We start from the raw sequence: 25,368 nt of genomic DNA, 5'->3' as shown, positions 1-25,368 counted from the left end.
GCTAATTGCTGGAATGACCACAACCTGCATGTTAATGCCGTTATAATGGTCACTGCTTTTAAATGCTTGTCTCTTTATTACTTTTGAGGAGTAGTTGGCGGTAAATTAATTAGTACTTGCGTGACAGATGTCAAAGCTAAGCTCGTCCAGGGTTATTACTAGAGATTAATACTCGCTGTTTTTCTTTTGTGCACTTTTCCCCAAAAAACTTTCCACCTTTCAGGACATGGACAACAGGGACGGGCAGTCTGAGTAACACTGACTCAAAACCATTGTTGCATCAGATCATCGACACCACCGTTGGTCAGTCCAAATAAATGTAAAGGCATCTCTGGGTCAAGTTACCATGGATATCTTTACCCGGCCAAGCAATGAAATCCAAAGGAGGAACCCTCAGCATGACTTTGAACTCATTCAGAGGGTTGGAAGTGGCACATATGGAGACGTGTATAAGGTACAGTGATGTTCCCACAGTCTGTCATTAGAGCTAGAGATAACATAACCCACCACATCATGACTAATCAGGCTGTCGCTGTAATTTAAGCCAGAGTGGTGTTTGCTTTGTAAGCCATGATAACATGTGGCAAACACATTGACAGGAGCTTTTGAGTGAGAGCCAGGTTGTGCATCCATTCATGCGCCAAACATTGCATATGGTGGCGCTTACTGTTCTTTACTTTGTCATCTTATTTTATTGGTTGGATCAGTTTTTTACCTGTATTTTCCTGCTTGTGGAGGCAGTGTTGCTAAACCAGTTTGACTGTTGTGCTCAGGTCGTTGCTTGTATCTTCTTGTTAGTTTGCTCTACCACTTTTGGTGGAGACAATGCAACATACATCAGAAATACATTCACCACTTACTTCAATAGGTACACCTGTTTAGCTGCTTGCTAACTGAATATGTCATTAGAGAGTCACATGGGAGTAACTCAACGGATAGGCATGTGGACATGGTCAAGATGGCCTGCTGAAGTTCAATTTGAACATCAGAATGAGGAAGAAAGAAAGGTGATTTAAGTGACTTTGAATGTGGTTGTTGGTGTCAGATGGATAGTCTGAGTATTTCTGAAACTCTTTATCTACTGGGATTTTCCACCACACTATCATTGGTTGGCTTTACAGATAATATTTGAAAAAGACAAAAAGTGTCTAGTGAGCAGCAGGGGAAAATGCCTAGTTGATCCCAGATATCAGAAGAGAATGGCCAAAATGCTTTAGGCTAATAGAAGGGCAAGAGTAACTCAAATAACCACTCGTTCAGCATACCTCGTTATACAGAAGTATACAGAAGAGCATCTCTGAATGCTTAACATGTCTAACCTTGAACCAGATGGGCTACACCAGCTTATGTTGTAAATTGCCCTTACTTAGTGTACAGTCTCTTATTTCTTATTTTTTATTTGCATTTTCCATCTGCCTGCACTTTGCTGCTGGAAGACTACAGTTTCCCCCAGTCAGGGTCCATAAAGGATATTTCTATTCTATTCTATTGTTCTTTGAAATGCGGTGGAACAGGAGATTCACATCATGGATGTGCACGTGACAAATGTGCAGCAACTGTGTGATACTATCTGTTAATATGGGCCAAAGGAATGTTTTGAGCACCTTGTTGAATCTGTGCTGTGAAGATTTAAAGCAGTTCTGAAAGCGAAAGTGGCTCCAGGACAGTACAAGGACGTACCTAATAAAGTGGTCAGTTAGAGTACATTGTGTGATGCATAACTTTTCAGAATAAGAGTTCAGCTGTCAAATTTGTGTTTAGTTTTTGGACATGGATATAGAAAGACTGTCAGCAATAACATATGATTATTTGGTTCCTTTTTCTCACTTGCATATGTGCTATATTTATTTTGCAGCTTTTTGTGAGACAGTCTAGTTTCGTAAGTTTTTCTTTTTGGGGTTTTTCCTTTTTTTGTGGAAAAACTGGGCAAATAGTCTTGAGTCTACAGTCTTTTATTGCAGTTAAAACCAGAGGTCCAAAGTAAGAAACAGTAGAGAGAGAGTAATTGACTGTTCGGGTGATTTGTTACCATGTTCTTCTTGAAAAATGGCAAAGCTTTACTTGTTCCAGCTGCACATTTATGAGGATTTGCTCCTTTTCTTTGTCAGATTGTTGTGAACCTCAAACATCTGGAGAATCCCCATAGAAAATCGAATGATTATATTAGTGCGTTGATGTATTTGTTTCAAGCCAATGCTGTTTTGCGTATGTGTTATTAATTTGCTGGGTATAGCCGACTAACTGCCAGATGTTTCCCACTGTTTGTCTGGCTGCGGCGAGGTGCGTTTTGCTGGAGAATTTTCTTGTTTATCCATCTGTCGCACACAAACAGACGAACCATCTGATGTAGACGTGATGGTTCAGCCGGGCTCACATGGCCTCCCTCCATACAAAGCCTTCCTGGCCAGCGAGCCAGCCCACCCTCCACCCCCAGACAGGCCACCGGTGGTATGCTGCGCCTGGTATTCTCCCGGAGCTCACAGGCTCAGAGCTGCAGTGAGTTGAAATATGATCAGGCCCCTGTCTAAACATGCGTTTCACTATGGGTGTGTTCTGCCCTTTGACAGAGAAAGCGCCTTTAGATTTGGGAAAAGTCCTCAGCATGGCATTCCTCACCTTTGAATGTTTACTACATGTGAATATATTGGTTTAACAATTTCATGGCATCTCTGTGGAGGTTATTTTGGTTTTCTTTAGGTGTAGAGTAATTCCCCAGGTTGTGAATCTTTTTCTGGTCAATTTCCTGTCATATAACACAATTAGAAAGGGAAAAACCAATCTTGGAAGGCCAGTAGATGAATGGAGTATCGATGGCTTTGAAAATATTTGCATCAAAGTTAAGTGTTGAGGGACAAAGAGGGAACTAAGGGATACTGTAAATAGTCAGTCACTTGTAGTAAAATCATTCTAGAAGCTAGTCTCACCACTCAGCAGCCATCTTAGTTACACATCCATTATTTGACCAGCTATTTTACAGCCTTATCTAAATTACTTATATTTTGATTGTCACAAGGGCATTAAAACTGCACTTATAGGCTCAACAATCAAATTTGACTTAAAAAAAAAATGCTAGAAAAGTTTTGTTTTCCCAAAATAATGGGGTACCTGGAGGTATTTTGAGTTGTGAAAAGTGCCAGGTCTTTCACACTTATGATGTTTACTCACTTTGTTCTATGTATATGTTCAGTTTGAAGGAATCAGCCTCACTGTAATTACCCTGAATTTGCGCAAACATGAGACCAGAGACGTGAGAGAGAGATGGAAAGAATCCTAATGGAAATGAGAAACAGTGTCACATGCTACATATTCTCTGCTTCATCTCGTATGTGGGTATTATAATGAAAACTCCCCCCTTTAGTGGCTTATTTCTTAGGTTGGTTACCTCTGCTTCAGGAAGTAACAAACAGAGGTTCAACACAAATACTAAACACACTTGAGTTTAAAGCAGAACAGTCACATGCTCTCGTAATATCTGCACAGTAGGAAAAAATTGTTCTGTTTTCTTAAATGTCTTTATGTTTGTGTGCACGCAGCTGCATTTTAAACAGTTTAAAGCTTTGTTTGGGTTGCTGTTTACATGTGTGAATCACCACCACATTCCACTACTGAAAGATGCCCAGGCTGCTGGGTTTTGTGGTTTATGGCTGATTTAGCCGCTCGTCCAGACATTTCACTCTCGGATTAGGCAGCATCCCGTCTTGACCTGGATTTGGACTTCAGTGAAACCTGCTGTAGCACAGGACGTTTACACATGATGGATGCTTTGTAAAATCTATGAAATACAAACATGCTTGTCGGCATTATGAAGTGATTCAGGGAAGAAACAAAAAATTAACTGAGGAATGACTAAAATATGCAGACATTCAGACATTTATTCATAAGTCACAGACGGTGTCCGGCCTTTCCCTGGTGGCTAATTTATAATGCTGGTTGGCCACAACTTCTTTTCTTTATTGACTTTTGTGTTCAAGTTTATTTGGTCTCTATAGTCAGTGTTTCAGTCAATACAGTTAACAGGCGGTGAGCAACCTACAGTTAAAGCCTCAGTTAAAATTGTGTTATTGTGTTTTTCAGGCTCGAAACATACAAACCGGAGAGCTTGCTGCTGTGAAGGTCATAAAGTTGGAACCAGGTAAGAGCTGTTACCTTTATTTCATTATCTCATCGCAGTGAAAAGAAAACACACAGCTTTTTAGCATTTTACAGAAAAAAACTCCCCTCAAATAACTGTAAAAAAAATTTTTTTTTACTGCAACAAAACTGGACTTCTCATGTAAACTGAAGATTTTATATAATATTTATCAAGAAAAGGCAAATATCTAAACAGTGAAAAATAAATCTCATTTCCCAGCAGGAGTATGATGTGTGGTTTTGTGTACAAGGAACAGAAAGACTGGTTCCACTTTGGGGTTTATGCTGGTAATGACCTAGTGACAGAGTTAGCACGATCCAGATTAGTGGGATTACGGAGAGGGCTTTGTACCACCAGCGACCAGACAGAGCTCAGCTGATTAACAGCGAAGGAGGACATTCACTCCTGTTTATGCTTTTCTTTCATTCATCACATGTCTGGGTCAATGAAGAATCATAGGATCACTAATCAGTGTTTACACTTGTTCTTCTTGTCAAATGTTTAAATGTTTGATCCATGAACTTGATATATATTATTATTATTCTATATATTATTGTGCGGTAGTATGGATTCCTGCAGGACAGAGCATAAAAGTATGAATTTATCCTGACTTGGTGGCCTCGGCTTATGACAATGACTGAGATCAATGGTGCTAAATTTGTCTGATGGAGACCACAAGCTGAATATTTCAACTACAAATTTCAGAAAGCTGAAGCTGGTTGAGGGCCAAAACATGTCCCATCTTGTTATGTAATGCAGTTGAGCCGCAACGTATTTTCTTTGTTTGATTTTTTTTTCTGATGAAGGTTCTTGTTGATTAAGTTGAAGGAAAGGCAGTTATAAAAACGTGCATCACATGTTTTGACTGCTCAAGATAGAGTTGTTTTTTTTTTAATTGGCAGGCTGGTCGTAAACAGATGCAAAGAAACATTTCTCATCTTTCTTGTCACGCTTAACCTGTTAAAAAAAAATTAGGAAAGTGAGCTGCATGCCAAAAGACAGACTTGGCGAGGGAGGAACGTTTCTTGTTTTTATGATGGACTGTGCAAAATGGTCGATATGACTTGTGCAGACTTGACAGGTTATATAGGAATGATCAGAAAATATCAGATGAAGTGAGAAGGTTGGACTGCAAAGGCTTTAAAGCAAAAATTGTTACAGGTTAACTCAATAGATTATCAAGATGATCTAAACCTGTGTTCAGAGTTCCTTTCTTTTCTTTTCTTTTTTTTGACCCAGCTTTGGTCAAAGAAGGACTCCTTTCTTTACCTAATCTTTCGCAAGAGGCCCTCCTTTCTGTGCTCGAGGTAAACAGCTTTGGGTGGACCGTGCAATCAAACAAGTTTAACCAGGAGTGACGCCCGTAAGAAAATACGGGACAGAAAAAGAGTTAGGAGTGGTAAAACCTTCTGGCGGTGAGACTGTGGGGCTTTTGACTGCAGCATTAAAAGAAAAATAACCACTGAACCAAATTGGTGTGGGTTGTCACTGTGTGAGCATTAATGACAAATGGAGAAGGACATTTCTTTGTTTTTCTTTTTTCGGTACAAACTCATAATCACTTCATCATTAGTCTGGTCGTCTTGTGACTCTGTAGTTTTTAAGTTCTGTGTGTTTGCAAAAACCTCCCAGCAGTTTCCACTAGAGATTCTCAGAACTATGTCACCAGACTTACCTTTTTTTAAATTTTACTTTCTTTTTTTTAAATTTCAACACATAAACAGTAACTTTTAATGTTTCCTAATCTTGTTTCTCATCTTTGGATGGTTCCAGTTAGCAGTCAGTTAAAATAAAGCCATCTTCTTCTACCGTCAGATATGTTTTTAAATTAAAAAAGGACTTTATTTCTGAGATTATCGGTAACAGGTTTCGACAAAAGTCCTACATACTGAAATGAAACTTGACACGATGAGAGGCATAGTGTATATTCAGAGCAGGGGGAAGCGCTCGATCTGGGAGGAAGTGGCTAAACTCTTAGGCCTCTGCTCACCAAGAAGAGAAGATTGTGGGGTGACTTGTTATGTATTTTGTTTTCTGTACTAAGCTCACTCACTAAAATTACTCCTGCTCAAATTTTTGTGGCTCTTCAAACCCTTTGCTGTCAGTCAACAGATATATTTAAGATTGTTTGTGATCCACACTAGTTCTCCCTGTACACATGTGGTATGACATAGTTATAACCCTGTTCGCCAAGGTGAGGCTTCATGTAGGATTCCATGAAAAAAATTGGAGCTTTGCGTCAAAGCTGTCAAGCAGTTGCTTTCACAAGGTCCGGTGAGTGTGAGGCATTACTCATATTCTTATTATAGCCTCTTATCTATAGGACATTTAACAAATGGAGTGGAGGGAGTCAAGCAGAATTACGCCAATGCTCCACTTCCTCCTGTTGAGGCTTCTCTTGACCATATTGAGCACCGAGTAATTCAATCGTCATCATTGCACATGTTGAATGTGTAACAAAAAGTACAGAAGTAAAAACTATGGCAGTGTGTTGAGTAAATGAAAAAGAGACTTTACCAAGTAGATTTAATTGTGAATCTGATTAAAGCTTTTTAAAGGCACATTAACAGGAATATCCCAGCGTGCGTGTAAAAAGCAGTTGGAGGTGTATTCGACTTTTGCAATACGTCTTCCTTCTGGTAAACTTTTCTTTGACATTTCAGCTATTTAAAAGCTGTAAGCAGAATGTCTGACATGCCACCTTGGTGACTGAATGAGTTTTCGGGAAAAAAGTCTCCTTCTGTGTCACTTAAAATAATGTGACGCACGGAAATGTGTGCTTTCTGCTATACTGAGTTATATGTAGGAAAATCAAAGGCATATAGATAGTGTTTGGTTTATTTTAAGACATGACTCGTGTATTGTTTAAATAGTTTGACTCGTGTTTGCATTCCAGGCACGTGAAAAAGCCTAAACTGTCCCAGACACACTGAAAACAGGTTGGCTGTACGCAAGTTGCCTAGTTGCTTGCAAAGTGTTTGTGCACAATAACGAGCCGCTGTGCTTCAGGAAGTTTTTCTGCTGATCATGCTTTCTTTCTGAGTATAACTAGCCCTGTATCAGAAAAGCTGACCCCAAACCACCTGGTTTGGTGTCTGAAGCACAGTATTGTTGTGTAATGTAGCTCAGTTTAATTTACTCTGATGATTGTATAACAGAAGCAAAAAAAGAGGTCTGTTCACATACCACCTCAGTTACAAGAATTCACAGGTTTGACCACAGCCTGGAAAGGAAATAAGTTTGTTTTCAGTAATTTCCTGTCACTACCAATGATGTGCAACCTACTATTTATTTAAGCAGAGAGTATATTTATGTGTGAATCAAAGAAAGTGGATTTTGTTCATCTGCACGTAGCGTTTCACTGGGAGAAAAGCTTCATCAGTTTGAGTACTTCTTCATTTCCTTACCTGGATGATTGATCGCGGAACCAAAGACATTTATATATGAACTTAAGCTTAAAGCATTGCCTGTGATGACAGTCATAGAGTGTAGTTGATCTTAACCAGCTGTTAATGTATTCCAGGGCTGTCTTTCTATACACAACTGGGACAGCTGAGCTTACATATTTTTGTCTTTTTGCTTCCTACTGGTTAAATGTGGTGGTGATCTTTGCTGAGCTGGAATGCTGCTTTGATAATGACCTATACCACATAAACTTTAAAACCTCTAATGTCATTGAGTGTTCTGTATCCTGCTGTATTTACACAGGGATAAAATATGGTGAAACCTTGGCAAACATGGGAAGACTTTTTGTTTACTGAACTGAAAAGATAACAAAGAGAAGATTTAGGGTTGTTTTTTTGCCTTTTTAAAGCCTAAAGTTTAAGGAAGATGCAAGCATTGTCACACGCTGGATGCTTGTGTGGTCGTTTGTGTCAACAGACTTTAGTGCCCAAAAAACATACTACCTCTGAGGGTTTTTACATGATCTTTTAAACTAAATGTTTTTTATTTTAAGACTGCAGTAATTTTTCATTTTAAAACAAAGCAGGGCAGAAAATGAAATAAACACTTTTTTTTTGGTCCGTGTGTCTGTGATTTCTCTCTCTGTTTCCAGGGGATGACTTTTCCATCATACAGCAGGAAATCTTCATGGTGAAGGAATGCAAGCACCACAATATTGTGGCCTACTTTGGGAGCTACCTCTGGTAAGAGCCAGCACAAAATGCTCCTGCGTAGTCATTTTACCCTCACAGTTTGTTTTCTTTTTTTCCTCACTCTCACAGCCAGTCGAGTGCATAACATTTGTGGAATTCATATGTAACTGTCAAAAGGATTTAACAAGCCACTGCCTGAAACTCACATGATGTATTTAATTACTTAGTAAACCTGTGTGTGTGAAAGTATGACTCAGACTCTTCAACTGGGCAGACGGGTGCTGACTAGGCCCTTCGGTGCCAGGATGCTATTCTTCTGTTTTAATGGAGTCCATGATTTGTGGCTGGTATTTCAGAGGAAGTTGGCCCGGTTCCGCCCACATCTTCCTTAGACTTCCAGCAGGTTTAAATGGAATAAAAGCCTCTGAACTATTTTATTTGGCTGTTCGTGCAGAGAGCTGTATGTCTTATCTCAGCAGGCATGTCTTATGTGGCGTTGCCACACAGAGCTCAACTGGATACAGTAAAGCGTTAATGAGCAATGAACTGTGCATTAATTATTATAAAACTACCTTAATTTAATCAAAGGAACCCCTGTTTATCTGGGGAAATTTTAAGTTTCCTGTTGACCCCTTTAGTTACCTGAAATGGTTTCCATGACCACCTAAATGTTGAGTGAAACAAGGTGACAGTGAGCAACCCCTCTACTGGTTCACGTGTCGTTTTTATTAGGACTGCAACCATTCTCTAAATTATAAGGCCTTGTTACTGTTTTCGGTCTGTTTTTATATGTTTTTTAGGGTGTAGCGTGTGAACAACAACGCTGAGAGAAAACTTCTCACCACAGCAGCGATCGCTTGTTGTATTTTCAGCACACGCTTTACCTGAAGGCTTTTTAGACGTTCAGCTTTCATGTGAAACAGGAAGAAACTTTCTATGGAGGATTCATTTCCAGTTTCAGAACTCTTACACCTCTTATTCTTAGTTGTTTTTTATCAGGGAGCAATTTTATTTTATTTTTTCTAAAACAAGCTTCGCAGCTTCTCAAAATGTTTGTTTGCTCTGGTGTATTTTGTGACTGCATAAGTGGTTAAAATGTTCTTAATTCTGCTTTTTTTTTTTCTAGTCGAGAGAAACTTTGGATATGCATGGAGTACTGCGGGGGAGGATCTCTGCAGGACATCTATCATGGTGAGCTTTAGTTTTATTCATACATGGCAAGGTGCAGACATGAACTACGTTTTATTGCTATGCACCTTGTGCCATCTCTGTCTTCAGCCCTACTAACATTGAATGAATGTGTGTAATAGTGACTGGACCTCTGTCAGAGCTTCAAATAGCATACGTCTGCAGAGAGACCTTACAGGTAATTTTACTTGGAATATTTTGAGGAAACGTTACAGAGTTTGTGGTTTCAAATGTGGTCATTACGTAATGCTGTGCCTTCCTTTACAGGGTTTGGGATATCTCCACATTAAGGGGAAGATGCACCGCGATATCAAGGTACAATTGGTTTTTATTTCATTTTCTTTGAATGTGAATTTTGTCTCCTTATCGTGGCTGTTGTAATACATCACATACAAACACCGACCGTCTGATGATACTTTCAGCAGTAAATTTCAGAACATCTCAAGAAAAAGCAGCAGCAGCACAAGTAGCAGTTTCAGTACTATTAATGTCAGCATGAATGCATTGGTGGCCCTCAAAATGGGGCAGAGGTCGGACATGGCAGCAGAGGTGTAAAACCAAAGTCACAGGAAAAGCATAACTGGGTGTGCTTGCTCGGAAGCATGTGACTGATGCTACTTTTGCACTTTTGAGCTGAAGTTAACTTTGCTCGATGCATGCACTAAAGCCTGGAACTTCGCTCTCATGTGTTATCATAAAGGTCAGGGCTGGATCTATTATCTTTTTCAGCTCTATGCAGCAAGCACTTCCTGTTTCCTCTACTCTCACCGCAGGATGCCACCAGAGACACCGTCAGTCACAGCCAGCAGAAACAATATTAGTGAAACTATTAAAGGCTGTGATACTACTCCAAGTTTACGAGACGCCAGGATAGTAACATGCCGGGTGTTGCTGAGAAATCTTTACACATATAAAGCTGTTATTGTGGTTATTTCTGGCCCTGTATTTATCTTTTTAGACTCTGCTTGAGCGACTTTACGTCATTAACATTATAAGATGATCCTTATCTGCTTTGATATAGCTCTTCAGTTCAATCTCTGAAACACTCTTTAAGCCAACTTTTTCTGATTGGCTCCCCCTCGCAAACAGAAGGTTTGAGGAGCAGGTGGGCGGAGCTCCTGTGCTCACAGCAGTACAGTGTGTGCCTGAAGTGATCATATTGAGATCCATAATAGATACAACTGTTTGAATCTAATGTACATTTTTGAAACGTTGTTTTACATGAGAATCAAGCTTCATTCTAATGTTAATAAATTCTTGTTGTATGTTTTTTAAATGGATTTTCTCAGCATAAATCAAATGTTTACTCTTTACAGGGTGCCAACATACTGCTGACAGACAACGGAGACGTGAAGTTGGGTAAGTTCCTCTTCAGCATCTTAATTCTTAAGAACCTGAACTCCTGAACAGCCTTTAGCTGTATGTGCATTACATAATCTGAAAAGCCCTGTTATCCTTCTTACAGCTGACTTTGGAGTTGCAGCCAAAATAACAGCCACCATTGCCAAAAGAAAGTCCTTTATCGGAACACCTTATTGGTGAGTGTGTCATCTGTGTAAAACAGGCCTCTAGGCCCTTGACAGCTTTTGTTAGTTTGGTTAAAGAGCGCTGGTGAAAGACTCTAAGCCTTTTCAGCTCCATCCTAGAATATTTTTCACCATTTTCTAGATGAAAGTTCAATGTCACACGCTATAGATGTGTAGACCCTGGTACATTCAGGCCTCTGCTCTTTCACTAAAGCTGACTTCTGCTTTTTATTCTAACAAATGAGCCACTGCTAAATCTCTGTCCTCACTTTCTTTAGGATGGCTCCTGAAGTAGCTGCAGTGGAGAAGAACGGGGGCTACAACCAGCTGTGTGACGTCTGGGCTGTTGGCATCACAGCCATAGAGTTGGCTGAGCTCCAGCCTCCGATGTTTGACTTGCATCCAATGAGGTATGTTTTACTTCCTCCCCATAAATGATCAGTTAGAGCTCCCTTACATAATATATTAATACATTTTCCTCCTTGGCGTCATTAAATCCTCATTCCTTTATCTGCTGTAGGGCCTTGTTTTTGATGTCGAAGAGTAGCTTCCAGCCTCCGAAGCTAAAAGATAAGAGCAAATGGTGAGTGTTCCAAAGTAATCACAATGCTATTGTTGGATTGCGATATAATTTATACCTTTATACCTTGCTCTTAGATAATATGAATAATCGTTGTTTTAAACAAACTTATCTTATCCAACAGGTCTCCTGCCTTCCATAACTTTGTGAAAGTGTGTTTAACAAAGAGCCCAAAGAAGCGGCCCACTGCAGAAAAAATTCTAGGGGTAATAAATATTACTCTGGTTTTCCATGCGTGGTTGAAATGTTCAAAATAAAAAAAATATAGTGCAGTATGAGCGCTGATGTTTAAAAAATGTGAATGTTTTCGGAGAGTCTGTTGTTTTTTGCAGTGTCTTCTTCGTCTTCTTTTTTTCTTTTGCTTGTTGGCCTATGTTCCTTTGCAAATCTAAAACACCTGACAAACAAATAGAAGTTGTCATTCTGTCCAAATTCAGCAGAGCCTTATGAACCCCAGCTGGCCTCCTCAGCTTCTGTGTGGTTTGGCTGACGTTCTCAGTGTTTGGCTTGCCGTCAGACTCTGGCCTTGAACTGTTTTCAGTGTTTCGTATTTATTAAAGCTTATCTTAGTTTCAGCTCTTTAGGATGGGAGCCAGAGTTCAGTTAGCACCTGTTTCTAATTTTAAAGCATAGTGTATTCTCGTCTCATTAGTATAGCATGTATCTCTGAGGATAGTTGCATCCCAGAAGTCCTGGAATGTGATGATTTATCCTTATAGCTAGGAGTTGGTGATCTGTAACAAGCTTTTGGGGTAGAACACTACCTACAATCTGCAATCTGAAAAGAAAGTACACCCTCTTTAAATACAAAAGTTTTATGCATCAGGACATAATAAAAGAAATGGGGTTCTTTGCATGTCTTAAAATTAGGTAAATACAACCTCAGATGATGTCATTATTTAACAACTCGGGTAGTATTTCCCTAAATTTAAGACCTGATAAGGTCATGATTTGTAAAAAATCTTTGAACTGACAGAGAGTGTGCTTTCCTTTTCATCCACCCCACATGAATCTAAATTCTTTGCTTCTATACCTTTATGACTCTTATGTGTCAAATTAGTGTCAGGTGTCTAACACAAACAGCTGTTTTCCTGTTATGATCCTGGTAAAGATCTCTAACTCTTTAGTGTTTCTCCCAGCATGTGTTTATGGCTCAGACGGGTTTGACGAGGAGACTTGCCACAGAGCTTATTGATAAGATGAACAACCCGGACAACCACCAGAATTTTGGAGAAATGGATGAGGATGACCTTGAGGTAATAACTGACTCCAAATCATATATAGAAATGTGTGTTGTTAGGAGATTTTCTAAGAAAATCAAAGCCAACCCAGTCAACAAGCTAGTAATCAGAAATATAAACACACAACTTTTATTTATACCCTGAAAATATTAAACCTGTAATGCAGTTCTTGGTACATGTTTGTTTGAACATGTTTGAACTTGTTGCAAATAACTGATTTAAAGAAGTACGTTAAACTATCACTTGCTGTTTGAGCTACACGACAGATTCTTATCAGTGAATGTAAATATTAGAATGTGTGACATGTTTTCAGCGGTGAACTATAACCAGCGAGCTTCTTTCAGGTCTTTCATGTTCCCCTAAAACTTCCCTTCCCCCTCTTCCTGATTCTCTCCAATGACATTATTATTCCGACTGGATTCAACATCACATCTATGTGGCAGCCAAAGAGGTGGTACCAGCGCTTTTTAAAGGACCATTGTGCTTTTCTCCCACTGACAGCAGTAGCACTGTCTTGGCCACGATGAGTGAAAAAACTCTAAAGGCTATTGACTGCAAGCAATAGAGCTTGTTGCAAACAAACAGCCACTGGGATGCATAATAATGTGACCGTGCTCCAGAAAAGCTGGTCTCAGCTCAGCTTTAGCTAACCTTAACTCAAATTTTGCAGATAATCTAAAAAGATAACTAATAATTACACACTGAATATTATATAAGCTCCTAACATTTTACTGTCTTCTGAAGTGCTGCTCCCTCAATAAAAATTCTGTCTTTCACCATCAGTTTCAGGGAAACAGCGAAGTCAGACACACCATCCGCTCCACCAACAAGCATGCCAGAGCTGAGAGGACGCGCTCAGAGATCGACTGTAAGTGAACATCAAAGCTAAATGGATCATTAAGGCCAGCCCCTCTCCGCAATCGCTCGCTGTGCTTCTGTCCTGTCGTTGGTTTGCGTGTTAGCTGTTGTGAGTGGTTAGGTTGATCTAGGTCTGGTGGCATCACCAAGGGTCATTCCTTTAATCCTGCAGCAGAGGCTGGCACCTTTCCAGGCCACAGCATGTTTTGGCGTGTCTAAAAAAAAAAAAGTCTGTGGATTCATGGAAGAGAAAGTAAAGTCGCTTGTGCTATTTTTACATGTTAAGTGTTGTCTCATCTGTTGCTCAAGGAATCCTGCAAAATAGCTTGTCTGAAGGGTCTCTGAGTTTTCCTAAAAATCTCACGTTTTTAGCCAGAAATTGTTTTCAAGAATTTGGCGATGGGTCCAGTTGTCACAGTTCTACATCTTGCCCCCTGCCCCTTCAGGGAAGCTGTGTTTTTTTTTTTTTGTTTTTTTTTGTTGTTTTTTTTTGTGTCGCCGTTAGTTGTGATAGATAAAGCCAAATGCAGTGTTGTGCCTGTTGTGTCAGTAGTTTGTGGCCATTTCTTCATTTCATCATTTTAGAATGACCTAACAGCTGCCTGGCGTTGAGATAGGTGTGGTATTTATACCATGCTGCAATGTGTTTTGTGCTCGTCTGTGCTGTGATCGCTTGTATCAGATGTACTTCTTGTCTGGTTTCTTTTATCTAAATTTCTCACTGTTATATGACCTTCCCTCCACCATGAAGCAAACAATGGAACAGACCAAAGAGAGCCACCCTCAAGTCCTAGCTTCACTGAGGGACACAGGGTGGATGCAGGTCAGTGTGAGAGTAGTGAGACAGTGTGTGTTTGTCTAATTCCAACCCTCACCCCTAAGATTTCATTAGAAATATGATAATGTTGTAGAAATGGAACACTCGGTTTGACATTTACATGGTACTAATAAGGCGATTTTGTCTGCATGGAGTGGCTACCTAATGTAACTTCAGCTTTTTTGTAAGGCTGAATAATTTGGATATTGTGACATCTTGGTTCCTGTTAGGCTGACTGACTTGAAATTGCATTTAAATGACTAATCTTACCCTGACAAGAAAGCAAAGCTTGCCTCGTAAGACTCACCTGATCACTCGGCTTCAATTCTTTAAACTTTTTTATTGTTTTTCTTACCTCCCAACCTCCACACTATCTGGATATGTTGAGAAGAAAAACATGGGAAAGGGGAGGTGGGGAGGGATCTGTGGTCTGAATTCTATAATACAACGCGTCTTTGTTAATGCGAAGGTGATTATGTGGGCTGATTTCTTTCACCTTCATAATTACAGCCGAATCATGTCGTATTTATACTGGACAGCAAACCAGACACCCTTATTGGATCAACTGTTTGACAGAACGCAACCTGAAGTCTAAACTGCTGAAGAATCTGTCCTGTGATGTATCTGTAATTCATGTTTCCTCACACTAATATTTCCCCAAAGGGAACAGGTCTGGTCAGCGTCAAGTTTAACCTGTGTCTGTCTTTAGTGAGCAACTCGTCTCGAAGCTACAGACCAAACATTCAAGTCGTAACATCGTAAATCAGTGAGGGATCTCTGTAGTGTTTTGGCAGGTTAACTGTTGTGGAAGCAGATGATCTGCTTTGGGTTTGTTCTTACACCTGTTTTTAGGTTGGGAAGGAATTTTTTCCCAAGTTTTCTGGTACTAATGCCCAATGTTGATAACTCCAGTGCTTTGTGTGTGTTGAAGTGTTGGATGCTGATGCCCTCTAGTGTCAAAGATGTGCGCAAAGAAAGGGAGAAAAGAAAAGAAACACCATCTCTGTTTTTTACAGTTGACAAGCTCCAGTTTAAAGCACCAGTACAGAAGGAAACTGCGGCTCATTATGAAACGGTGATTATCATGTTCTGTTTAAATCATTTTCTGTTTAACACTAATTTTAGTTTGTGTGTGTGTGTGTGTGTGTGTGTGAGTTTTTCTGGAGTTTTGTGTGTGTGTGTGTGTGTGTGTGTGTGTGTGTGTGTGTGTGTGTGTGTGTGTGTGTGTGTAGTAAAAAGATATCAGATGATTAACAAAACTGCAGCTATGTAAATATCTATTTCTGTGAATGTATGCTTTTCCACAGGATGTCAAAGATAATGACTTCTCCCCCTGGAGTCCTTTTGCAGAAGGAGGAATAACAACCAGGTGATCCATGGAAACTGTTGTCATGGGAACTGCTCCCATTTACCCCCAGTTGTTCTCGTTCAGTCTCTACCTGGTTTGTCTTAGATAAATGCGCCTCATGAGGCTTAACCAGACAGAGGAATTCAAGGCAAATTAAAGATTTGTTGTTGTTTGGATTTCACATCGTCTGAGTTTGTTTTGTTTGTTTTTTTACTTTGAGACAGTCAAAGCATGTTAGTCCTAAAGAAACTACTCATTCTTGATTCTCTGTGTATATAGATTTGCTTCACTGTGTCTCATATTAACATGCTTGCTCACTGGACCTAACCTATGCCTGTACATGAGCTCACTCCCCTACTCCCCTTGCCCCCCTTTTGCACTTTGAAATGTCACTTTGGTCTTTAAGCTCCCTCTCACATGTCCATGTGCTTTGACTGTTTGTTTGTTTTTGGGTTTTTTTTTCCTCCTTCACCTTCTCTCTGTCCTCTTTTTGACTGTCTGTGTCGCTCTCGTCTTGTCCCTCGAAGGAGCCTTCTCAAAAGCGTTGAGGATGAATTGTTCCAACGGTAACACTAACACTGCATGTGCTGTAATAAGCTACGCCATCCAATCCACACCCTCCTTGCTGCGCCACAACCATTTTTTCAGCGTGGTCCGCCCACCTCCCTTTCTGCCTCCTCTTCATTCACCATGTGTGGTGTGACGATTACTGTAGATTTAAGCTGTGTGTACTGCTGTTATGTGAAGAGAAAAAGTGCTGAAGTGTCAGCCTAACCATTTTGGGCTCAACTGCATTGAAGCTGTTTTGAAACCTACTTTTAACTGGTAGTTTATAGTAGTGGTCATAGTCATAATAATAATAGCATTGTCCCCAGTAGGTTTAGGTCACCTCAAATGTGATCTAAAGTCTGTAGTAAAACAGAATCTTCCCCTCATTGTTCTCATTCAAAGATAGGACTTCATATAAATATTTGCATTCCTCCTAAACCCAAATGAGTCTTACTTTCCGCGTTACTCATTACTGTGTTTGTCCTATAGGGGACACGTCGCCCATCTTGAAGATGCCTTTGATGATACGGAGCGGTGAGTTATGCCATCAGATTTAAATTTTATCATGAATGCATGACCTTTTGTTCTGCTGGTTTACACCTTACTGCTAAAAATGGTTCAATTTCAGATCAACCATCAAGCCAGGCGTTCCTCCTCCTCTGCCTCCAAAGGTAACACCTAAATTTAAAGATGTCTACTTTTGCTGTAATTTTTTTTAGGTTTAAGTAAAGATTAAATGTGTTGTAGTGTTATGTTTCTTCTCAGCCAACTTCAAGCACCTCATCAGAGGAAATGGGCCTTAACGATGAGAGGTCTGCGACAGTAAAGAGGTTCCCTAACTCGGAGAATGGACCGAGCCAAGTGGCTCGCAGACAGAGCACACCTGAGCAGGGCAACAAGGTGGAGAACTCATCTCCAGACCTCCTGTCAGCCAGCGTCAGTAGCCCCGGCCTTTTGTCGCACTCCTCGGATCCTGGTGAGTCTCAGCATATCTGTGTCTATTTCTAAATCCAGATTTATTCACAGTATGAGTCTGCATACTTTGTCTTCTTCATTTTTCTTCATAAGCGCTGAAATGTTTTATTTTTTTTGCAAGCTCCAAGTAAATCTGAACTTAAAGGTAAGGGAGCCTGATGTAAACATGGTTGATCTTTGGATTCACACCCTCCTTGTTTGACAGCGTGAACTGATATTAATACTGTGTAAGTGTAATTTTACCTGCCTGGTTTTTCATTACAGATAATGATTCAGATGGCAGTGTAAATGGAGGGAGTCCCAAGCCACCATCCAGTGAGCAAAACCGGAAGGAGAAAAAGGAATTCCCTGTGAGTTTATAGTTTCTGATTGTAACACATAATAGCTACATTTAGTCTCATTGGATTAAGGATAAAATGTCATGTGATACTACAACATACAGCATACATTTGATACATGCAGTGCCTCCAGCTGGCTGACTGAACTCAAACTGAAACCTCAAATATGATGCTTTTCCTTTGTTATATCCAAATGTGGCTGGTTAATGGGGGAAACTTGGCATCCATTCATGTTTCATATTTAATTGACTTTGACAGGACACTCACACAAGCATTTTGTTCTTTTGCTTATTGTTCAGGCTGGTTTTAAAATTATGGAGCTAAGTTTAGGATAATTGTTCTGTCTTTTGCATCTATATTATCTTATGGTTTTCATTTCCTCCCCTCCTCCTTAGAAACCAGCTATCAACGGCCTGCCACCCACTCCTAAAGTACTGGTGAGTGAATCATTTGTATTGTCCTTCACGGTTCCCGCCGTCCCGCTTTCACTGAGACTGTTATTAAACTCTCGTCTGAGCTTCTACTGTACATTCTGTAGATATTTGGGGTCCACAGAGCTTTCTGCTTTGTGGTTCAGCTCAGCTCATTAAACTCTGGCTGACATTTAAGAGGCTGCCTGCTTTGAGCTGTGCTGCTTTTCATTGCAGATGGGAGCCTGCTTCTCTAAAGTGTTTGATGGCTGTCCATTGAAGATCAACTGTGCCACGTCATGGATCCATCCAGACACCAAAGGTACACAAAGAGCAGTGAGCATACCACACACAGAGGGTTTCGGCTATTTTACTAACACAATGGGGGTTTTTTTTTAATCCCTCTTCTAGATCAGTACCTAATCTTTGGGACAGAAGATGGCATTTATACTCTGAATCTTAATGAGTTGCATGAAGCTACAATGGAGCAGGTAACAGCAGCTGAAACTTGCTTGAAAATGAAATTGTAATTTTTTGTGAAGCTCCACCCTGATTCTATTGCTTGGAAGTCTTTATGGGACGGACACAGATAAAACTGTTTTATTGGTTTCAGGCAGGAATACACAAAAGCTGCTTTATATTATATTTATCATGGGTGTTCTACTGCAGCATAACTAAGGGATAATTCAGAATCCACCCATAGCTGAAAGCGTTATCAAAAATGAAAGTTTTCAATCTAATCTTAATAGTCTCCTGAATCCAAACTGGTTCCACAGGAGAGAGGCTCTGAAACCATTTTACTTTTAGAAATTCTAGGAAACACAACGAAGCCTGCAGTCTGTGAGCAAAGTGCTCTGTTGAGATAATATGATGGTATGAGGTCTTCGAGTTACATTGGGGCCAGATTACACAAGACTTTATATGTGAGGAAAAAGATTTTCAATCCAACAGGGAGCTAAAGACGAGAAGCTAATATATATTTTTATAGTCCCTTTTGGTACTCTTGTTGCAGCATTTTAGATTAACTAGGGGCTTTTTATGGAACTGTAAAAGCAACCTGATCAGCCTAGAAACAATGAATGCATGAATTAGTCCTGTATAGTTGTTTAATGTGCACATTGAAGGATATATCATGGTCAAAAATCACCGAATTCAGATCAAATCTCACTTTCATTTGAATTCAGAATTTGGAAGATTGATAGTAGCTCATCCAAGCCTTTATGGGAAATGGGAAATGGCTTGTATTTGTATAGCGCTTTACTAGTCCCTAAGGACCGCAAAGCGCTTTACACATCCAGTCATCCACCCATTCACACACACATTCACACACCAGTTTATATGCCTGTAGTTTAACTAATTAATTTTAATCTGACTTCATAGCTGAATATATAAAACACAGACGCAAAGAGATGAGTGTACAATTAGAGGCCACGAGATCATTTGTAACCTTTGCTAGTGCGGTTTGTGGAGTGCACTCTGATGTACTCTGCATTCTGGCTGAAACTCTTCAAATAAACTATTCCTCTGCAAATGATCAGTTAATTGTTTGATAAATACTACTAAGAATTTTAGAAATAAGAAGTTTGGAGATTGGTCTATAATAGCTAAGACCCCCAGTTTAAGTAAAGGCTTTTTAAGCTGTGGTTTAACTACGGTACAGCTACCTACAAAGTCTGTGATACATATTTTGTTTGAGATAAATTGATCATAGTTGAAAATTAAAATAAATTATTCATGGGCTGGCAGTTGTAGCCTGCACAAACTGGTCACAAATTATTAGTTCCTTCTGATTGATATACGTCCAAGCTGATCACGTTCTTTTATCAAATTTTGACACAATCATGGCAGAGAGGAAGAAACGAGCTTTCAACATCTCAGTCAGTTTGGGCTTTGTGCAAAGAACACCAGCTATTTCGGAACTTGAGTGCATTACACAATTCTAATAAGCAATGTGAGTTGATCTTAGTTGTTTAAATAATCAGAAGTGTGTGCATGCATTGTGGTGTTTTTTATTTTATTTTTTTAAGAATTTATTTTGACCTTTTTAAGTTTTCATTTCTCTTTCTACTTCAGTGTCAAGTTGAGACATAATGAGCTGTTGTACTGAAACCCTGTGTATACAGAAAGCAGTCAGACATCTGCTAAAGAGTCAGACTGATAAACAGAACCGATCTCGTCACTTTTCATCTTTAATCATAATCCTAAAGTTGGTGGAGCAAAACAACCGAAACACGATAAAGAGTTTGGTACATCATAATGAATTATTTGTGTTTTGAGGTGTGGAGAAAACCTGCTGAGCTCTGATTGGACAGCTTGACTGTTGACTCTGTTCTTTTACAAGCCAATGTTTAGTTATTGAATTATTGTGTTTGAATCTCTGTTTAGCTCTTCCCAAGGAAATGCACGTGGCTGTACGTTATCAACAACAACCTGATGTCTTTATCAGGTAGGTGATGGATTTATAACAACCTCCTGCTTTAACAGCCACTGTCATAACCTGCTGCTTCTTTGTCCTGTGTTATCTGGCTGCTCCCCTGAGGCAACACATCCGCTATATTTGTGCCCAAAAATAACTGTGTACTTTGTTTAGCCCCAGAAAGCCTCTCTAAAAAATTTATACTTGTAGCAGTGACCCAAGAGGGGCACATCTGGCTTTACGGCCTGTCCCTTTACTGAAGAAACGCAGTTATATTGCTCTTTGTTAGTGTAGCCAAGGGTAGTGTCTTCCATATAGAAATCAGATGTGCTAGCTATCATTTGAAACCAAACTGTCTTCAATTGGATGTCCCAACGACTTCCCCTTTTCTCATCTTAAGAGTTGAAGATGGGATTATGAAGCGTCAGGTCTGCTTTCGGTTTTACCTTCAGCAGTTTTGCACCTCGGTTTACTTAACCTCTGTTCTCTTCTCCTCTTCCCTTGGACACTGTCCACCCTCCTCTTCCCTGGCTTGATTTGATATTCTATTAACTGGCTTCATCAGAAGGTAATCATGGCTCACATCATCATCATCACACTTCTGTTTTTACCCCTGTCCACATCTAACCTTTCTACATGTGAAAACTGCTTCAGGAGATCCAAGTTTGTCAAAAATATTTAGAAATTATTGCCCGTAATGAAACTGATGATGGGATACGCTGTGTCCCACGCTGTGCAGGTAAAACCTTCCAGCTGTACTCCCACAATCTCATCGGGCTGTTCGAGCAGATGAAGAAGCCGGGCCTGGCCGCTCAGTTCCAGACTCATCGCTTCCCTTTGCCCAAGTAAGCTCGAAAGGCCTGGTTTGGTATCTGAAACTCATAAATAAGATTATCTAACCGCATTTTCAGCAGGCGCCTGACACACTGTGATAAGATCACACCACTGGTTTTCTCATTTAAAGTGTTGCTGCTACGCCCATGCTGTGCAGTCTTTTTGTTGTTTTTTTACCTTTGTGACAAACTGCTGCAGCGGTACAGAGAAAAAGAGAACCACAGGCCAACTTCCCTGATTCTAGACGTCATCAGCTCTTTTAAGACTGTGGTCACGACAACTTGACTCTTTCTCTCCTCAGGAGATTTGCCTTGACAACTAAGATCCCTGACACAAAGGGCTGTCACAAGTGCTGCATTGGTGAGTGGCTTTTCCCCTTTAAACCCTGCATATTAAACCGTGTCTGTATAAAAGTTGCATCATGGCCTCCTTTTTTTGCCACAACATTTTAGTTTTGTATGCTCTTCTGACTTTTTGTTCTGATCCACAGTGAGAAACCCGTATACTGGCCACAAGTACCTGTGTGGAGCGCTTCAGTCTGGGATTGTCCTTTTGCAGTGGTATGAGCCCATGCAGAGATTTATGCTCATCAAGGTCAGTTGGTTATTTTTCTCACAGCAGAAACATGAACATCTCTAATTAAGCCTCTGCTTTTCCAGTAAGGTTGTGCTTCATAACTTGCATGCATGTTTGATTTTACTCCTTTGCTCCACAGCTCATTGTGAAAGTGTCTCCATAAGCATAATTATATAAAACTGATGCTCTTGTACTTTAAACAGCGGAACACCGGTGATCATAGATAACATGTTGCTTCTCTCTTCCTGGCGCAGCACTTTGACTTCCCTCTTCCCAGCCCGCTAAAGGTGTTTGAGATGCTGGTGGTTCCAGAGCAGGAGTATCCTCTGGTGTGTGTTGCCATCAGCCAGGCCACAGAGCCGAGTCAGGTGGTCTGCTTTGAGACTATCAACCTCAACTCCTGCTCATCATGGTTCACAGAAATTGGACCAGGTAAGTCTAACATGTGCCTTGTTTTAAGAATTGTGGAAGAATTCAAGATGCTTGGATAAAAAAAATTGAAGAAAAACAAAAGCATGTGTAGCATTAGTGAACTGATGGCATATCCAGTAGTGTTGCAAAATAAACTAAGTAATAGAAGAAAGAGTTGGAGAGCAGGACGGTTACTGAGCACTTCTCTCCCCACAGGTAATCAGCAGGTGGACGCAATCCATGTCACCCAGCTGGAGAGAGACACAGTGTTGGTGTGTTTGGACCGTAAGTGTCTGTACACTGTACACAAACTGTATCAACCACCATTACTACTAGTAGCAAGATCCCTGCGGCACTTTTTCAAATTCGTGATCGGATTTCATTCAGATTGGCCCACTCGCTGAGGAGAATACACATATACATACAGCACAACAATAATTATATTTCTCTCCCCAGAAAATGTGAAGATCGTTAATCTCCTGGGCAGACTGAAATCCAACAAGAAGCTGGCTTCTGAGCTCAGCTTTGACTTCTGCATCGAAGCTGTTGGTGAGATTTCTGAAAGGCATCAGTGTTTAAAAGACGTTTTGGTTCTGGAAAATGTTTCTTGTTAGTAAAAGATTAAATTTCTTAATTTTAAAGGAAGTGTTTTATAAACTCCAGTGCGAAACAGATTTATAATAATTTTTTGGACATTTTCATTGGACAGGGACAGTAGAGCACAGACAGGAAACCATTAATGACACATATGTCTGTGAAGGTTCTCAGTCATCCAGGTCATCGTAGTCAAAGGAGCTTGCAAAGAAAAGCGTCTGGACTTCTTTAAGTTGCTTGAAGACGTTTCACCTCTCATCCGAGAAGCTTCTTCAGTTCTAAGGTCAAATGGTGGAGAGTCCCAGATATAAACCTAGTGGGAGTTTCCCCCCACAGAGGGACAAAAGGACCCCCTGATGATGATTAGAGGATCATCAGGGGGTCCTTTGTTGACACACAGGAAATGGTCCAGGGCAGAGTCAAAGCCAGGACCCCACTCGGCACTTAGGTCACCCAACCAGCCGAGTGAGTTGTAAAGCAGCGCCCCAGTTATAAGCTCAGACTGAAGTTGTAAAAAAGGGCTGTGTAAATGTATCATAGCATTAAATTGATTAGTCTTGGGTAATGTTTGACCTGTTTGTGCACTAACACACAGTTTCCTCTGTATTGTAACAGTGTGCCTTCAGGACAGCGTTCTGGCCTTTTGGAAACATGGCATGCAAGGAAAGAGCTTCAAGTCCAATGAGGTAAAATACAGTCGTTTTAATCACCCTGGGGAGAAAAATAAAACCTGCTCTTTTTTTCTTTTTCTTTTTCTTGTGCTCTTAACAAGAACCGTGATATTTAAAATTTCACCATCATTTTCATGGTTCCTCAATAGGTGCCAGGGTGGAAACTGTGAATGCAGTATGTGTTAACATCCTTGACACAGGCTTGTGTGCTGTACACATGAACAAACACCTCTCTCTCCTGTCAACAAAGACCCGTAGTGTCTGTTTATGTGTGTGGCTGCAAGCTGTAGGTGATCCCAGGAGATTAGCCCTCAGGTGGAGCAGACAGCGTGTCTTTGTGTTAGAGCGTGGTAATGAATTTGTCCACCTTTCCACGGAGGGATTCCAAGCTAACCTGATCACGAGATGCGCTCAGCGGTACAATAAAAGTTCAAGAGATCGCAGAGAGGTGAAGCATTCTGCTTAAATGAAAATTGATATGGCCTTAGGGGCTGCCCTTTTGAAAGCTGGCTGTGTGAGACATGGTCCAGCAGCACTCGAATGAAACAGAAGGTCTGTGCCCCGAGTCCGTGCCCGGCCCAGCTTGACAGATTGACCATAGCAAGGATTTTCGAAATGTCAGCAGTCATGCAAAATTCATACTCAATCATAAGCGAAACCCGTCACACAACAGGGAGAAGCTGCTAAATAATTCAGCCTTTGTCTTGTTATGATTCCTGTGAAAAGCGAAGGCATTCAGAGGGGGGGGCGCGTCTGGTGATCCGTGTTTTCCTCGGTGGGTGCATCTGTGAACACCCGAGACCTTGTTCTCGTTTAGACTTAAACAGATCAGATCTCTCCCAGGGCCAAGGTCTTACACCTAGCAGGTGTCAGCCACTCACTGTCTCACATCTGTCAACAAGTTTTCATGACATGCCAGCATATGAGTGTTTTGAAGGGGCCCCTGTCCTTTACCCTGCATGGTGTCAGGCTACATATTGTGAGTAGAGGTAACAGTAAGCTCCAGGCTCATAGGTACACAGCAGAGATGGCACTGGGGGCTTGTTAAAAACATTAGATAGTCTGTTATAAAAGGGGAAGTCTGTGAATTCAAAATTTAAACACAGGAGATGGACTAATTTGGGAATTCTGCAGATCTTTTAATAGATGATAGTGAAATGAGAGAGGTGTGTTAATGAGAGAGGTGTGATGTAACACCACAGAGCCTTTCGTGTATGTCCCCATGCAGTTTAAGAATCTTTATACTTTGTTATTCTTGCGTTACAGTGTACCTTCACTGCCAGCAGTACTTCTGATATACAGCCAGTTGTCACATGAAAGTGTGTGTGTGTTCTTTCTTTTGAAGGTAACCCAGGAGATTTCTGATCCAAGCAGAGTCTTCCGCCTCCTTGGATCTGACAGGTTGGTACAGATCCTTACACTTCAGATATGTCATCAGTAGAGGAAGTACAGCCTACAGTCCCTCCTCTTTTAAGCATCTGTTCTATTATTAATTGTTTTGTTTGTTTTTTGGTATTATTTTTTGGTATAGCTATTTATTCATCCCATAATTCCCATGAAACCTGTCCCGCTAGTTTATGACCGTTATCCCTCAGGTGTGTTTTTCCATTACCTGAGAACCACCAAACAACCTCCTCACCCATAACGTTTTGAGCAGACAATTCTCATCTGTCACTGCACTCAGACATTTACTTTCAAGTGTGTTACTTTGGTTGTCCCTCATCAAATCGTCTTATTGATTTACTTTTAGGTAACACTGTAGTAAATTACGATTGCGCTCTCTGTGGTGACTGCTCTCAGCTGCAGA

At 40.5% G+C, this 25,368-nt stretch overlaps 1 protein-coding gene across 6 annotated transcripts in view; it reads left to right on the top strand.

Moving 5' to 3' along the window:
- Positions 1-25,368, top strand: part of map4k5 (mitogen-activated protein kinase kinase kinase kinase 5) — a 28,391-nt gene that overhangs the window by 524 nt on the left and 2,499 nt on the right. Inside the window, exons 2-35 of one of the 6 annotated variants that reach the window (XM_042213340.1) lie at positions 224-454; positions 4,075-4,132; positions 8,190-8,280; positions 9,356-9,420; positions 9,540-9,595; positions 9,685-9,732; positions 10,734-10,776; positions 10,883-10,955; positions 11,222-11,353; positions 11,464-11,526; positions 11,648-11,729; positions 12,663-12,779; positions 13,548-13,632; positions 14,374-14,445; positions 15,456-15,514; positions 15,747-15,808; positions 16,826-16,870; positions 16,965-17,007; positions 17,102-17,312; positions 17,433-17,456; positions 17,576-17,661; positions 18,045-18,086; positions 18,297-18,381; positions 18,471-18,550; positions 20,445-20,505; positions 21,041-21,043; positions 21,215-21,320; positions 21,611-21,669; positions 21,800-21,903; positions 22,140-22,317; positions 22,513-22,581; positions 22,753-22,845; positions 23,506-23,576; positions 24,907-24,962. In XM_042213340.1, coding sequence (XP_042069274.1) covers positions 347-454; positions 4,075-4,132; positions 8,190-8,280; positions 9,356-9,420; positions 9,540-9,595; positions 9,685-9,732; positions 10,734-10,776; positions 10,883-10,955; positions 11,222-11,353; positions 11,464-11,526; positions 11,648-11,729; positions 12,663-12,779; positions 13,548-13,632; positions 14,374-14,445; positions 15,456-15,514; positions 15,747-15,808; positions 16,826-16,870; positions 16,965-17,007; positions 17,102-17,312; positions 17,433-17,456; positions 17,576-17,661; positions 18,045-18,086; positions 18,297-18,381; positions 18,471-18,550; positions 20,445-20,505; positions 21,041-21,043; positions 21,215-21,320; positions 21,611-21,669; positions 21,800-21,903; positions 22,140-22,317; positions 22,513-22,581; positions 22,753-22,845; positions 23,506-23,576; positions 24,907-24,962 — 2,630 coding nt within the window. In that variant the 5' untranslated portion in view covers positions 224-346. Of the gene's footprint in view, positions 1-223; positions 455-4,074; positions 4,133-8,189; positions 8,281-9,355; positions 9,421-9,539; positions 9,596-9,684; positions 9,733-10,733; positions 10,777-10,882; positions 10,956-11,221; positions 11,354-11,463; positions 11,527-11,647; positions 11,730-12,662; positions 12,780-13,547; positions 13,633-14,373; positions 14,446-15,455; positions 15,515-15,746; positions 15,809-16,825; positions 16,871-16,964; positions 17,008-17,083; positions 17,313-17,432; positions 17,457-17,575; positions 17,662-18,044; positions 18,087-18,296; positions 18,382-18,470; positions 18,551-20,444; positions 20,506-21,040; positions 21,044-21,214; positions 21,321-21,610; positions 21,670-21,799; positions 21,904-22,139; positions 22,318-22,512; positions 22,582-22,752; positions 22,846-23,505; positions 23,577-24,906; positions 24,963-25,368 lie in introns of all 6 variants that reach the window. The other 5 variants (XM_014341259.2, XM_042213342.1, XM_042213341.1 and 2 more) reach the window with 5 other exon arrangements.

The sequence above is a fragment of the Haplochromis burtoni genome, unplaced genomic scaffold (assembly GCF_018398535.1).
Source record: "Haplochromis burtoni strain Fernald_Lab_line unplaced genomic scaffold, NCSU_Asbu1 Contig_435, whole genome shotgun sequence".
Classification (NCBI taxonomy): Eukaryota; Metazoa; Chordata; class Actinopteri; order Cichliformes; family Cichlidae; genus Haplochromis; species Haplochromis burtoni.
The sequence above is the reverse complement of the archived record's forward strand: the minus strand, read 5'-3'. Positions and strand labels throughout refer to the sequence as shown.